This window comes from Sparus aurata, chromosome 16 (assembly GCF_900880675.1).
Source record: "Sparus aurata chromosome 16, fSpaAur1.1, whole genome shotgun sequence".
Lineage (NCBI taxonomy): Eukaryota > Metazoa > Chordata > Actinopteri > Spariformes > Sparidae > Sparus > Sparus aurata.
Genome location: NC_044202.1, coordinates 18020868 through 18037442, shown reverse-complemented (window position 1 = coordinate 18037442; position 16575 = coordinate 18020868). Strand labels below are relative to the sequence as shown.

Below are 16575 nucleotides of genomic sequence, written 5' to 3'. Positions count from 1 at the left end.
GCTTTCTCCTTTATCTTATTTTGACTCATGGCATTCAGTGCATGATTTGATGTTACTGCTTTGTAGCAATAAAAAGCGCATTCTCTCCAGCTGCTCACACCTGTGGCCATATTACAGATACATATTTACATTTGTCTTCCAGACAGAAATTATGTGCAGGAAGACTCTTGTTTACCCGACCAGGCCAGTGAACATGAGGATTTGGCAGACACGGTCCCTTTGGCTCATGATGATCTGGGCTGCCCCATCAGAAGAGACAGACTATACCAAGATAACATGGGGGCTAAAGCCAAACCTCTGTCTGGACCTCCTGTTTCCCCAAGCCTCTTCAGATCCCCCAGATCTAGTGGCCCAGAACGGCCATCACCAAAAGCCATCCAGGCCAGTATCAAAGAGTCAGCTACACTGGCTGCAGCTATCAGCATGCAGTGGAAGGAAGAGGTCTCCGCCATGCGTCGAGAGCTTGCTGATCTACGGAGGGACCTCTGTAAAGAGCTTCGTGCTTTCAACAGTAATTTTAACACTTTCACGCAGCATTATAACACCTGGTCTCCCCAAGGTGGCAACATGGCTGCTGGAGGTGATATAGGTTTAGGCAGAGGGGCAGGGACAGGGACAGGATCAAGGTCAGGGACAGGGGTAGGGGCAGGGGCAGGGGCAGGGGCAGGAATTGGAGTAGGGGTAGGAGGACTTGGAAGCTCCACAGCAGAAAGAGGCACAGGGGGAGCTAGGGAGAAGAAACCCCAGGTATCAAAAGTGTCTGTAGGGACCCAGGCCAGAAGCAAAGTCCTTGTCCGGCAAAGCACTGCAGATGCAGCTGTCAATTGTCCAGAAGAGAAGGAGGAAATGAAAGGAACCCGCCGAAGTCTGCCAAAACAGCTCTCAATGGACCCAAGCATTCTCGCCTGTCCACAATCAATGTATGTGGAGAGTGCCATACCACTTTCTTTGGATCCAATAATTCCAAGCTCTGTTAAAGCAGTTGAACAAGAGACATTTCACTTGACTGCTGTGCCCTCTACAACAGAACCAGATCCAGAACCAGAGCTACCAGACCGCTCTGCTGATGTGGTTGTGATTGAGTCAGTATCCACTCCTGGTACAGTGCCAGTTTCTTCAGAGGTTGCCCTTGCGAGTCCTCAGGATTCAGTGACAGTGGAACAAGAAATGCTAATCAATCCACAGCTAATAAATGTAGACCCAGCTAATGAGTCCCATATAGATACTGAACCATTTCGCCCTATTGACATGAAATCTCCAGACTCTGAACTAATTGAAAGAGATAAGATACAGCTACCATACCCAGTACCTGTAGTTACTGTGTCCCCTCCAGAGGAACATGACTATGATGTCATGTCAGATTCAGAGTCCCCAGATCCTGTCACTGTGGACAAACCAGATCCAGTGTCTCAAGACCATAATACTGTGTCCTTACCATATGCTTTATTAGATGATCCTGATCCTGCAGATCCAATGGAATTTGAGCCCAAACCATCAGATTTACCCATGGTGCCCTCATCTGACCCCACTGGTCAAGGCCAAGTCGCAGTCTATGATGCACCCACGCTAAATCTTGATACTGTTACAACATGTATTGTAGAGACTGACATCGGATGTCCATCTATTGTGGTGTCAGAGTACCTTGACACAGACTCTCCTGCAAGTCCAACTGACAGTGACACAAATCCAGAGCCCATCATAACCCTTCCAGAGTATCCTTCCGACCCTTACGCAGAGCAAATTACATCAGTCTCAACCTTTGGATCCAGTTCTGGAGAAACTCAATTAATAACTGACCCAGAGTCCCAAGACTCAGAGTGGCCACCACTTCCTGAACCCCTTGATACCACCCCTATATACCATGCTGATCTGGTCCACTTTGACTTGGTCATGCTGACTTCACTAGATCAAGATGATCTTGACTCAGTGTTCATGGACCCTGAACCAGAGCCATTTGACCTGAGTGTTGACTCCCCATCTTTTACAGAGGATTTAGATCCACCTGCCTATCATTCAGATTGTCCAAGTTCACCCATGTCACCTGTACCCACTGTTGACCCTGTACTGTGCCCCTTGGATCCATTGCAATCAACAGAATCTGTCTGTTTGGATCCAGCTGTGGAATATCGCTTAGCTCATATGCCTCAGGATGTAGCCTCAGAATTACATCAAGTCCCATTTCCACAAATCACTGTCACAATATCACCTGCCAGTTCAGTATCTCCCGATACATCACTGGAAATGGATTTTGGACCTACAAGTCCAGTCCCAGATCCTCTTCCACCTGATACAGATGGACATTCAAGTCCAGTCCCAGATTCTCTTCCACCTGATACAGATGGACATTCAAGTCCAGTCCCATATTCTCTTCCACCTGACACAGATGGACCTTCAAGTCCTGTCCCAGATCCTCTTCCAGCTGACACAGATGAACCTTCAAGTCCTGTCCCAGATCCTCTTCCACCCGACACATATGAACCTTCAAGTCCAGTCCCAGATCCTCTCCCACCGTATACAGATGACTCTTCAAGTCCAGTCCCAGATCCAATTCCACCTGATACCAATGCACCTTTAAGTCAAGGCCCAGATCATCTTCCACCTGATACAGATGGATCGTCAAGTCCAGTCCTAGATCCTCTTCCACCTGATACAGATCCATCACCACCTGATCCTGAAGATGTACCCTTAGTAGACCTGCCACATATGGAGCCAGATGAAATGATTGTAGAAACATTGGAGTGTATGACTCTATCCCAGGATCATGGGGATCTTATGGAAGTAGAGACCCCAGATAGCCTGGAAAGGTCCCCAAGCGAGCAGGCCTTCCTGTGGAACAGGTGGCAGAGAAGGGAGAGACGAGAATCATTGCACAGGAGTGCCAGTGTGGAACTCTGGAGCGGGAGATACGAGTACAACAGTGCAGAAATCACATATGTATCACTCACTCTGTAAGCTCATACTTCATTCTCAGCAGACAAAATGTAGCTCAAAGTATATTTATAGTTCATGGTTTGTAGCTGCCAGTGCACTGTAGAGCAGCGTGCTGATCGAAATGTCATGTGATCATTGGCATTCAAAGCCAGGACTTCCTCATACACAATCCCTCAGTAATATTCCAGGAAAAAGACTGCATTGGTAGCAGCAAAAAACATACTTCTAGGATTGCACCATACTGCAAGAATGTGATGAACCCTAGTGGTGACAATGTGAACAATCATGCTTCAAAAACATTTACAATACAAACATTTCAAAAGCTGTTGTCACCACTGATGTGAAATATCTTCCAGAACAGTACAGCTTATTGCAGTGTTTACTCATTGGATACACTAATGAATGTTCTTGTTCAGTCAGTGTATTTCATCAGAGACACGATGACACATCTAATTCAAGGGAGTCTTTTGGAGCTCTGTTATAGACTACGGACAAGATGGCCTAATCTATACAAGGTCACGACAATCCGAGCAGGGACGATGGGAACTTTCCTTTCCTTGACTTACTTGATCTCTCTATTAATTGTCACTCTGGTGTGGAGTGAATTACATCGTGCCAGTTATCATATAACTATAAGGATATACTGTTTACTATGTGAGCTGTTGGATGGACAGTTACAAAGCAAAAGGAAATTACACTGTGGAATGACATTTGCACAATCTTTGATGAAGCTGGAATACTGTACTGTTATTTTGTTGGGAAGATAACTGACATCATTCACAATCATGCGCAATTATAATCACAAACCAGTACAGTTATGGTATGTAGCTTCATGTTACTCACATGCACACACACACACACTGTCAAACATACAGCACATATACACATCATGCTGGACAAAGTTTAAGGGTAGAATTATTTCACAAATATATAATAAATCATTAAATTTGTCTGACTGTAATATCAGGCCTTGTTGAGAGGTCATATTGTATTTTTTACTGTAAAATATCATCTTAACTCTCAGGAATCAAAGACTGAGAATGTAATACAACTGGGACATAAGTGTAATGAGTATGCTGAATTGCGTTTCTTCCTGAAAAGAGGTGTACATCTTGTGGCTATTTTTTTAATGTGTGTGAAACTGAATGATGACAATTATGTTGTAAAAGTGCATGACAGATGGCCTCAATATTTTGTGCATTTCATATACAGTGCCTCATTGTAAGTATTTGGTTCTATTCATAGTTTAATTTTTGGATATTCATTGCCATGAATCTAGCCTACATACCACAAAAGACGCAGAATTTTGTTACCAGCAAAGAACAGCTAAAAAGCCAAGCAAATCACAAGATATATCTGTGCTATCTGTCCAATTAATGAGCTCCATATAAAATCGTCCACTGAAGTCTCTGCTCTAATAAAGTGTGCTGGAACAAAAAGACTCTCTCAGCTGAACATCAGTGAGGTGCCAGGAAAGATTTTTTTCTTTCTTTTTTTTTTTTCTTGTGTGGTGTTTTGAATTGAATATGTGCAGGACGCTGAAAGTGAGTTTGCTCAATTGACTGAATCTGACATGTTTTCAAAGGGTCTGAAAGTTAACTAGGTTGTATTGTTGTATTCATTTTGCTCATTTCACCGACATGAAATGCATCACCCGTTTCCTCCCTGGACGCCTCACATGTTTAACTTTTAATTAACAAAATTATGATCTAAAGGTAGCACATCATTTAACCTGTTCTGCAGTGATGCTATGTTTATTCATTAGATAAAATTTGCAGATTAACTGATTCAGGATTCAGTCATGCAGTGAAAGCTATTGGCATGAATTAAGAGGGAGTGATGTTGGTGAGTAGTTATGAAATGTCTGCTTAATTGAAGGTAGACTTTGCAGAGAGAACTAGATCTGCTAGCTGACCTTGTGTTTGATAGAACACAAAATGTACTCTTGTCTTCTTAAAAAGCTGTACAAGTAAGCCAGTAACCTCAATGGCATGCATGCAATAGCGGCAAATGGCTCTACGGCAGATTATGTAGTCGTTGAAATTGCTTTCTGTATGCGTCTATTTTCTTTTATTGTGAACGCCATACAGCTCAAGGCCAGTTTAATAGGGTAGTAACCTTTGCAGAGACATTCTCCAATTACAAGGTTAGGCAACGTCAGTACCACATTTAGGATCATAATTTGTCACTTCATGAGCACTCGCCACAAACATTACATGAGAAAAACAAATCTCAATTAAACCCACGATGACCGGCTGTATTTGCTGTTATCAGTGTTTAACAGAAACCTTTTTTTTGTAAATGGAGAGGGTTATAATCGGAAAAATGATTTTGAAAAAATCTGAAAATAAAGGTTGAGAAAGGCGTGCAGTGTTTAAAATGTTTTTTTTAATTGTGTTTTGAATAGAAGATAATAAGAGAGAAAATAAAATACACTCTTACCCTATCATAAACCACAAAGGCTGCTATGAATAAGAACATAGCCTCCACATTTAATTTGATCTTAAATAATGTCTCTATTTCAAGCAAAACTGCAATTGTCCTTCAGTACACACCACTGTTAAATTTAAGAGTTGCACTAGACTTTGATGGGATTCAGCTTTCATTTCATCAAAATTGGTTGTTGTAATGACTTTCTGGAATCTCTTTTCTACATTTGGTCATGTGGACCAAGAGCGTAGCAGTTTCGGTTGAGTGGTAAAATTCGTGATGGGAGCAGGGTGATGAAGCCGGGTCAGACGACGCACACGGGTCACTGCGTCTGTCTGAAAGTGGTTTATAATGAACATCAGTGATGCATAATTCTAGTACGCGTTCAAAAATGAAAAGAGAAAAAGGGGAACAACAAACTGCATTGGTTAATAAACAGTATTTGTCTGAAAGCCTAGATCACCCCACTCACAATTACTTCAGTCAGTCTCTTATCAAGGTCTCTCCTGAAACATGGACTTTCTAGTCACTCATTTTTAGGAAATGATCTTGTTTAGATTTTTCCAAAAGAACTGATTTGGTCATCTGATCCTCCTAGTCTGCAGTTACGCCCTGGATCCAGTGTGCGTATGCATTGTGTATTATAAATATATTGTACTGTGTTAGGGCAGCAATGCCCACTTTTCTGAATATCCACCCCACTCCCTTGTTTTCAGGGATCCAGTTCTGCCTCCCCTCCACCTGCACTATTGATCGGACTCCCCAGCAAACCCCAGGTAAACCTGCCACCTGGGGAATCCTCCATTGCTCCATTGCAATGTTAGGGATATTATTTTTAGGGAACATGGGTTGTCCTGTGGCAAGTCACTGTTAAAGGAAAAGTTCACCCGAAAATGAAAATTCTGTTATTATCTACTCACACCTATGTGGATGGAAAGTCAGGTGAAGTTTCGTAGTCCGCAAAACATTTATGGACCTTTACAGCAAAACAGCATTGCAGCATTCCCCTGAACAACTGAAGTTGATGGGGAATATAAAATATACAACCAAACAATAACAGAAAATGGCTCTGTAAGCCCTGAAATCCAGATTTGATTTGAAAAAGATGTTACTTACACCCTCAACGTGCAGTTGAGCTCATGCACCAACTTCAGACGGAGTGTACGCTAATGATTTTAGCTTAGCAGCTACAGTTAAGATATTGACTTTAAACAGGGTGTAAATAATGTCTTTTCAAATGAAATTTAAATCTTGGGGCTTCCGGGGTGTTGGATCACGTAGGAAGAACTATATTGAGCCTTATTTGTTTTGTTTTGTTTTTTTACATTTTAAAACAAGTCCCCATCAACTTCAGTTGTGTATGAGAATGCTGCAACATTGTTTCACAGTGAAGCCCCAGAAATGTTTTGTGGACAATGCAACTTCACCTGATTTTCCGTCAGCATGGGGGTGAGTAGATTATGGCTGGATTTTAAATGTTTTAGCAAACTTTTCCTTTAAGCACATCACAGCTAAAGAAAGCAAATGTGGACTTCATCAGAGGTAACTACATGAATACTGAACTACAAGTATTTATTTTACAAGTATATTTAGTATTTTGTTTTTTGTTTTTAAAATGGCAATTCAAATTTAAAGTTCCCCTGTTTTAATCTCTGTATTAATGCAGATTTACCAATGGTCACTGTCCTCCCCTTACGTTCTTTTACCACAACTATCTTTCATATTTCATTGTTTCATTGTTCATTGTTTGACTCTGTAGCAGCCGGATTGACTGGAGGACGTAGTTGCTCGGTTACACCTGCTCTGCACCCCTACTCTAAACCATCCTCCTTTGTTCAGCAGAGACTGTAGTCATGACAGAGCTCAATTGTTAAAAGTGCTTTCTACGCTGCCGCTTGACATATTTATGATAGCGTTGTTTTCTGAAACCTGCCTTCCAACATCTCTCCCCGAAAGTCTGCAACATCACAGGAGCACGCGCACACACACACACACACACACACACACCACCCCTAGGATGTTTCTAATATTAGCCTCGGCTGTGCATTTTAGCGATCTGTCTAGCCGACAAGAGGCTGATTTGTTTCCATGAAGGGTGAGGTTAAGGCTACAGTGACATGCATCTAACTGGTGACATGCAGATGCTATTCAGTGTGCCGCCAGGAGCAACAGCAGGGGAGTGTCTCAATAAGTGACTGCAGCAGCAGTGAAAAATGGACTCGGCAGTGTGACTTAACAGCGGTCCAACATTTGAGGCGTTATGGCCGAGCAAAAGAACGTCCTTGATCCACAGATGAAGACAGACTTGCACTGAAACGGTGTACGCTGTTTCAGGATGTTTTTGTTTGTCACTTTTCTTTCTCAGTGATTTATCGCAATGCTCGGGACGTCTTTAAACTTTTGCATCCATCCGTCCAGGTTCTGTAAAATAACTTTGATCACTGACTCGCCCAGGCTGGTTTTTCTTATCTATTTTTGGCTATTTTTTTATATTCACTTCTTTGTTGTTTTCCGTCTGCAAATACGCGTGACAGTGCCAATAATGGAGTTAGCCATCCATCTTCCGCTCTCTCCCTCCCTCCGGATCATTTACATATCCTTAAAAGCCTGCCGCAAAACAAACTGCTGCATTTCCTTTACAGTGATAAATCCAATCGGGAAGAAAGACTCTTAACGACGTGTCACTCTACTCCCCCCCACCCACCACCACACCCCACCCCCATGTTAGCATACAAGCCAGCCCTGATAGATAGAGAGGTCCTAACAGAGATGGAGTGGTTGAATCACTGCCTTTGTGTCTCACGTTAATCAGCCTCACTGGCACAGGGGTAGTTGTTTGTACTCGTGTGTGTGTGTGTGTGTGTGTGTGTGTGTGTGTGTGTGTGTGTGTGTGTGTGTGTGTGTGTGTGTGTGTGTTTGTGTCTGTGGGTTTGACAGAGTGAGAGACAGGGAGATAGATTAAAGGGAGTATTCACACTGAATACGTTCAGACTGCCTTTAGGGATACCTCATTGACCTCCTTCAGGGCCCAGACACACCAAACCGGCATCAAAGATCTAGCTACGACGAAGACTGACCGTAGCATCGCCTCGCATCGGCTGTGTCGAGACACTGGAGGACTACCACTATCAGCCGACCAGGTTGCAAGCGGCACACTGCTGTCCCATACACGCACAACGGGGTTGGAGATGTTATAATGTTTTGAGTTGTTTTTTTTTTTAAATCTTTAGAAAAATCTGCGCGTCTGTCATCGCAATTCCGCAGCTGCAGAGCCTGTGTGGGCCTGCCCCGCTGAAGTAAACTAAAATAAAATCTCGACTCAAACGCATGGCCCCAATAATGCACCTTAGCTGACATTGTACTCTAGTGGTGCAAAAAGGGATTGCCGAATCTGCACACACCACCACAGTGAACACGCAGTAAGCCTTGGAGTCTGGATGGCGTGGTTGTTCCCCCAGCATCGGTCGACCACATCACTACTTTGCAGCCTGGCGTGGTGTAATCCGTGATGGTCAATTAAATATGTCAGATTGATGAGCTTCAAGCAGTGAGTGAGCGAGCAAGAGAGTGAGTGAGTGAGTGAGTGAGCGAGTGAGCTAGCGAGCGAGCGAGCGCTGGCTGCGTTCACTTCAGATGAAATCTAAATGCTGAGTAACACTGCCACCGCCAAGATGGGAGCAAGAATTATGACTCCCCTTTGCACGACTGGCTGGCTAATAATGGCTCTATTTTGGTCCTCCTGCTGAATCATGCCCCCTGAGTGGGTCATCTCTTTCCTCCCTTGATCTCTCCTCGCTCCCTGATTTATCCTGCTCTCTATCACACACACACACACACACACACACACACCCATTCACACGAACCCCCCCAACTCTCATCCTCTGTTTCTGCCAGCGCGGATCCTCTCCCCTCCTGTTCCCTCTTTTCCCTCTTTTCTCTTGTCCCCATCTTCCTTGCTTCTCACTAATGCGCCTCCTCATCCATGAGAAGTTCATTTTGTGAATGGACAGCAGCATGAGTCATTAAGCCCTCGGAGCAGAACGCTCTTCATAGACCAGACGACTCTTGCTATTTATAAACACAGCCAAAATAAGGGGTGAGAAAGAGGCCAAAAGGTGTTTTGAGCGGGTTTGAGGTGACGTCCTGAGTTCTATTCTTTCCATGAACAACGCTCTTTCTTAAAATGGTCGTCTTTCCCCTTGTCCCAGACAACCATGCCTATGTTCTGCAATTGTGTTGCTCGAGCTGCAACGCAATTAGGATGAAATGCTATTAATTCTCCGCCACAACTTTTGGGAGCCTGCGTTGTGGGGGGGGAGGAGGCAGCTCATTAGAACTTGAAAATAGATCCGATGTTGGTCTCATAAGGACTCCTCTAATTGCTCCGTGTGATGTAAGCATTTGTAAGACCGAAGCGGAAACACTGAGCTCAACGCGGTGCGCCTCTTTGTCAAGGAAAACGATAACCCATAACTTAACCTGCAGCGTGACTCAGTGTCTCTTCTCTCTTTCTTCTGCTCCTGGCTCCGAGGCACCTGGCACCCTCTCCGCTTTGATCAGAACACACTAGGCACAGCATCAGATGTTTCAGACGGTGGCTACACTGAGCGAGCTTCTCTGTCAAAGCCTCGCTCGAAAAAATAAAGACACGTCGAAGCGTAGAAGGCGTCCATGACCCGCTCCTCAGTCCATCTCTCTGTGTGGATTAAGTCCACATTCTCATTTGCACTTGAAAGAAAGTAATCCCCCCCTCTTTCTGTCATGAAATGGACAGAATAAGAAGATGAGAGCTGTCAGGCTGCACCTCCTCGCCAGGGTCTTACACACACGAGTTCTGTTGATTACTGCTCGGGTTTTTTCCACCATTGTCCATGTCTGAGAACGGTCTTGTGACAAGGAGGCTTTGATGTTCTCTGTTACTCTATCGACTTTTTCAGTATTTGAAAATTTTTTTTTTTTTTAAATGTATTCATAACCTTTTAAATGGTGCCTGGGCTTTCAAGCATTCTCTCCCTTATCGGAGCACTGAAAGTGAACAAAAGAGGAGGAAAAGGTTTCTGCACTGGTAAAGAGGCGAACACACCTCCCGGACAAAACGCACTCACTCAGCCAGCAGTTTAGATCGATCAGATCGGCAACAATAGCAAACTCCAAACATTGGAAAAGAACAGCTCACAAAGTTTGCCATGACTCCACATGTTTCGCAAGCAGCAACTTTTTTTTTTTATCAAGCTGTAAAATAAATGGCGATGCCGCCTGATGTCCCATCATAATCAACATGATGTATTAACTCACCAGTTCTGCTTATGAGGTCTTTAAGTGATAAAAGAAAGATAATTACGCGATTATATTAATTGCTAAGAATTTAGAAAAGACTTGCTGCAATCAGCTCGTTGTGATGTAACGGATATACGCTGAGGTCTACATTTATGCACATACTATGTACCATGTTAAAGGGAAATACATATTTTGGATTTTAGACCAATCAAACACTTCTAAGAGGAAAAATGCAATCAGAAATTCTGAGGTTATTGTTGTAGATGATTGCTGTTTAAAATTTAAAAAATCAGGTGATATTTTATGGATATAACCTGACATATCTTAAACCTCTGAGCCACAAGCTCCATCATTGTCCTACATCAATTAAAAACACATCAGTGAACTAGACTGTTGCACTGTTTTGTGTCATGTTCCATCCGTTACCGTGAACATAGGCACTGTAATTCATTTTGAGTTGATCGCACAAACACTTTTTTCTGCTTTAAAAAATACTAACTGTAGATCCAAATGTGTATTAATCCACCGCTAGAAATAGTCCCCGTCAACCCCAAATTAACAGTTTACTCCTGTTTTAGTGAAGTATGCTAAAAACTAGAATGCACAGCTGTTTAAGGATTTTTTTTGGCCTTTTATGGCTTTATTGATAGACCAGCTGAAGAGGTGACAGGAAACCGGATTAGAGAGGGGGAGTGACACGCAGCAAAGGGCCCCTAGCCGGTAGTCGAACCTGGTTCCACTGCAGCGAGGACAAAGCCTCTGTACATGTGACGCCTGTTCTACCAACTGAGCTAAACGGCGCCCCTAAGGAAATTAATCATATACAAAAACGAAGAAAAACAGACTAGTATGTTGTTTGTTTTGGCCTTCATTAATTATTATATAGAATTAAACCTGATCGTTTCAGGCGTGCATGTGGTGGGAGGCCGCTGGGAATGGGCTATGCCGTCAATATTATTTTAACCTTTACATCATAGAAGCTTTTAAGCATAATGTCAAACAATTGACTGTAAAAGTTATGGACGCTGCCTCTGGATCCAAAAAAACATGAAGCCAATGCAGAAGTACCTTAAACATGCGTTCTTTCTGGTACCCAGCAGGGGATGACTCCACTGGTTTCAAAGAAAGGATTGTTATATGTGAGCTTATGAGAAAATGACCTTATTTCTCACTTGATTTGCTATCTCAGTAAACAGTTTGTTAATGAGCTTATGCTCTCAATTTCTAGTTTGAACTCCTCTTCAATACAGCATGATGTTCATTTTGTAAATTATGGTCGCCAACAAGGGACTTTTGGAGTTCTCGCTGAGTTCTCTCTTGACAGAATGTCATTCTGTTGAGCTTTATTGTCTGCGAAATAAGATTTAAACACAAAAAATGTAAATGTATTATGCAAATTATACTTATAAAATACATACTATCATAATGGTAATGCAGACTTCAAATATTTGTATAAAAATAATAATGTCTTTTCCACCTTTTCCAGCCATCACCTACACACCCAACTACAAGAAGACCCCTCCACCAGTTCCACCCCGCACAACCTCCAAACCCCTCATCTCCATCACGGCCCAGAGCAGCACCGAGTCCACCCAGGACGCCTACCACGAGGGGAGGCACCCTCGTGGTGGGATGTGGGCCCCCGACGGCCTCAGCCTGGGGCTGAGCCCAGGCAGGGCCCTCTATAACTCCACGGACAGCCTGGACAGCACCAAGGCTGTGACCATAGCCATGGAGGCGGCCGGAGTCATGGCTGGAAAAAGACACCCTTCCACGGACAGCCACAGCTCGGTGCTCACCTGCGACAAGGCCATCCTGGTGTCCAAGGCCGAGGAGTACTTGAAGACCCCTCGGTCCTCAATAGGGATACAGGTTAGTCTTGTCTCACACAGAATCGTAGTCGTAAAAAGTACAACAATTCTTACAACTCGCACATTCAACACAGAAACAGTGCTGTCTTTGAAGCAGCTAAAAATAGCGAGAGTGAGTCATCTTACTGCACTCCATCAATTAAGATTCAACTCATGCTGGAGCAGGTTTTAGTGAATGGTAGTACACTCCACAGTTCGTTCGCTCCCTCTCTACTTACTGTACCTATATCTCTCTATCTATTTCTCTCCAATCTCTTCCTTTTCTCTCTTTTTCTCCCCTTTTCTCTCCTTTTCTCTTCGTCTCCACCTCAGACTCTCTGTGATCATATCTTGCATTTGTCTGCCTCAGTCTCTGACATAAGCTGACGTCCGGTTGTTGTTGATCTCAAGCGGCAGTCTAAAGGTTGCGGGTCCGCTGCGGAAAAAAGAATGAGGACTGTGTAAAAAGCTCACACCATCACCTCCGAGCCATTTATAGCATTTTATCAAAGCAGAAAATCGGACTCACTTTTTGGGTTTGACAGTTTGAAAGTTGGTATTTTCTCTTGCGATGTGCACAAGGAGCAGTCATTTTGCCTCCCTGTGCTCTTTTCACTAGCATCATTTCCACTCGTCCACATTTACTTTCTTCCATTAATCTTTCCCCCCGTATACTTTTATGCCATTTACTCAATTTTTATTCTCTTTCCCACACAGAAATCCATAAAACCACACTCTCACTCTCTTGTCTGCTGACGGTCCAATTTACTAAGTCCAGGGTAAAGTTGAACTTGAAAAACTTCTCACATATTTGATGGGGGGGAAGCAGAACACTTCATTATTCTCATTCTATTCTGGAGGCGGTTGGGTGGTGTTAAAGAATCTTAAGTCAAGCATACCTTAAAGGGTAATTGCTGTGTATTTTCAGGTAATTTAAAGAAAACCCTTTGGTTGGAGATTGACTATCAGATGTTGCCACCATGGAGTCAGCCAGTGACTGATGATGATCCCTTCAAAGTTGAGTTTGATCACATCCAGACTTAGAGAATATCCAGCAACAGGTTTTAACCGGACATTAAATGTCACTGTAATGTGTAAACAGGGGCAATTAGAAGGAGCCTCAAACACATTAGTTCTAGCAGCCCCATTAGCCTTCATGTGTTGTGTACACCAGGTGTGTCTGTGGAACAGAGTAATGTCTTTGTAAAATCACTACAGGGAGCATTACTATTACCTTAGATAACTACATTTTATGTCTTATGGTGAATATTTTAATGGGCCCCCCCATAGATTGCTGCAGGGATCAGGTATTTTTGCAGGCTAACCTGGAAGTTAGCACCGTCCTGGTTTCCTTGACAAAATGGCTATGGAAATGTTTGAATTTGAATTTGGATTATTGCAGAAAATAAGCCCTGTTGCAAACACAAGTTCATGATACATGTTTTGTTCCACAAGATGATCTTCACAAATGAACGCCAATTTTGATTTTTTTCAAGAATAAATGTGATCGCCAGAAGTAAGAAGCCTTAGGCTATGGATGAAGTACTTTACCATCACATGGTTTCAAGATCACCTCCACTAAGTGTCTTACTACATTGTACTGTACACACTTTACCATAAATTGATCAGTCTACAAGTTGACGTTAGAATTAGAGTAGTTTGTAACTGAACTCCCCCTGTAAGGACAGACTCATGAGTAGATGAGTCCCCGTGTTCAGCATGATGACGTTAAATTATCCAGATAACCTCTGTAGTCCCGTTTAGCCACTGGTTAGCGACAAAGACATTTAAACGCTTTAGAATTTAAATGTGGGGTAGGAACTGACAAATTGAATTAAATAGGACAAAACGTGGAAATATCTTTAGCTTGTTAAAGTGATTTGTTTGTTGGGTCATCACGTGTTTTGCCTGTCCTTAAGAAGAGATCTGATTAGCTGTACTTAAGCTTCAAGTCACTGTTACCTGGTTATGAAACAGTCTCAGTTTGGTTTTGACACCTCTGTAACACCCAGCTGAGTAATAGAGACCATCATCGAAAAGACTGGTTATCTCTATATGGATATGCTTAATGCCTGTTACCGGGTCGGATTCAGACTTATACGGGTCAGACGAGACTTAAAATTGGCTGAGTGCTACAAATAGTTACATTACCTCATCATTATGCATCTTGCAGAATCAGCAAAGTGAAAGTTCCTTGCAGCTGCTCTAAACGGAGCCCCTCTCTTATTAAATAAAATAATAAATAATAAAAGCAACAAAAAAAGAATACGCATTACTTAAATCGAATGTGCAACAAAAAAATTAGAATGGAAACTAAGATATGCGTAAAGAAGTCTGTTGTCTCGGCTGCTTGTACAGCAGGGCCTGTTGAAGTACAGCCTGCTTCTGAGCCACCATCAATAACCACGGATACGTGTAATGCCAGACTTGTTTCAAATGATTAATATGTGTTTGCAGAAAAAAATCATTTGAATGTAAATGCAGGTTTCAGAGTAATTTCCTCCCTCGTGTAAACACAGGGATTCACTCTCTCATGTACAAAACACAGGAAATTAATGGAACCAGGTTACTGTGAAACCTGCATTTACATCTAAGCGATTGCATTCATACGTTTGCTGATGCTGTTTGCAAAGTGTTCGCCCCCCGATGGCTTACACACACACAGAGTACTTACAGTCGCTGTTTCAAGTGAGTTAGGGGTCAGAGCCGGTTATCCGGGGATGATCTGGGGTACCCTCACCACACTGATGAGTGCTAATTTTAAAAAGGCTGGGTCGCGACATGAAAATCTCATTGTCATGCCTCACCAAACTTCATGGTGGGCGACGCTGAATCAGGGGCGCCATCTTTCCGGATCAGCATGCATGCAACTCGGATTTAGCTCATTCATTACCAACAGTAGGGGAATACAGATCAAATCGAGTGTGGAGGAGATAAGTGTTGAGCAGAAAGAGCAGGGCACTGTTAGTCCTAACTGTTCAGAGGAAGTGATAGTGACTCTACAGAAGGAGTCGCCGGGCAACAAGGACATTTATTCAGATGTATGTGTGTGTCTGTGCCTGAGTGAGAGCGACAGAGAATTGTAGCGGCTTTCCATTTTGCTGTAGTGATGTGTGTAAAGTCCGTGAGCTCCTTTGGCTATCAGTGCAGTAAAGGCAACCAGAGATGGGAAGTATAAATACTCCATTCTAGTACTTCAGGTGTCTGTGCTTCACTCAAGTATTTATTTTCCTGACAACTTTTCACTTTTACTCTCTACATTTCAGCACAAATACTTGCATACCAGAGTCAGGTTTATGGCCAACTAGGTTTTCGCATACAAGGTATTTTAGTTGACAAAAAAAATTAAAATGAATATAAAACGCAAGTGCTGCAAGTAGATATTAACAGAACATACAAAACTGACAATGAAATATGTAAATACGTAAAAAAAATTCTTCACAGAAGGATTTAAATTAGCATTTTGACCTTCATGTTGGGAAATAAAATGGCATTGTAAAAATGTAGGTACTTGAAAACATTAAATAAAAGAACTGAAATTATCAACAGAATATAATAAGACTGTATTGTGTTGCATAGATACTCACTGAAGTAAGCATGCTAACCAGCTAACCCTGGCCCATCCCTGCCCAAAGCTCTTGTGCTAAAGGTGTAAACACCAACACTCAGAGCTCCCAGTCCAGACCACTATTTGCACGGCTAACCAAGCTGACTAGCTAGCGGCAACTCTATTTGATTTAAGTATGACTACAACAGCTGGCCAGTTCTTACATATTGCACCTTTAATTAACTGGGCTAAATTTCAGAGAAAGTGTCTTAAAGGAGAACTTCGGTCAATTTAAACGTGCAGCTTCATTGCTCAAGCTACCCTTGACTTGCCAGTACCGAAGACGCGAACACATTTGGTCCAACCATTACAGAGCTCCGTGAACGGAGATTTAGCGTTTACAGCTAACAGCATGGGGTCAGAACTTTACACTGTGTTTTAAGCGTCTTAACATGCTCCACATCTCACACCAAATGTTATGCAACATCAGCAGACACCTTACAACACAGCACTGTAGCGTGTATGACTCAAAATGAATAA

At 42.8% G+C, this 16575-nt stretch overlaps 1 protein-coding gene across 8 annotated transcripts in view; it reads left to right on the top strand.

The window, feature by feature from the left end:
- dlgap2a (discs, large (Drosophila) homolog-associated protein 2a) overlaps positions 1-16575 on the top strand; it is a 191942-nt gene that overhangs the window by 159111 nt on the left and 16256 nt on the right. For all 8 annotated transcript variants that reach the window (XM_030443627.1, XM_030443626.1, XM_030443629.1 and 5 more), the window contains 2 exons: positions 6078-6137; positions 12125-12510. In XM_030443627.1, coding sequence (XP_030299487.1) covers positions 6078-6137; positions 12125-12510 — 446 coding nt within the window. The remainder of the gene's footprint in view (positions 1-6077; positions 6138-12124; positions 12511-16575) is intronic.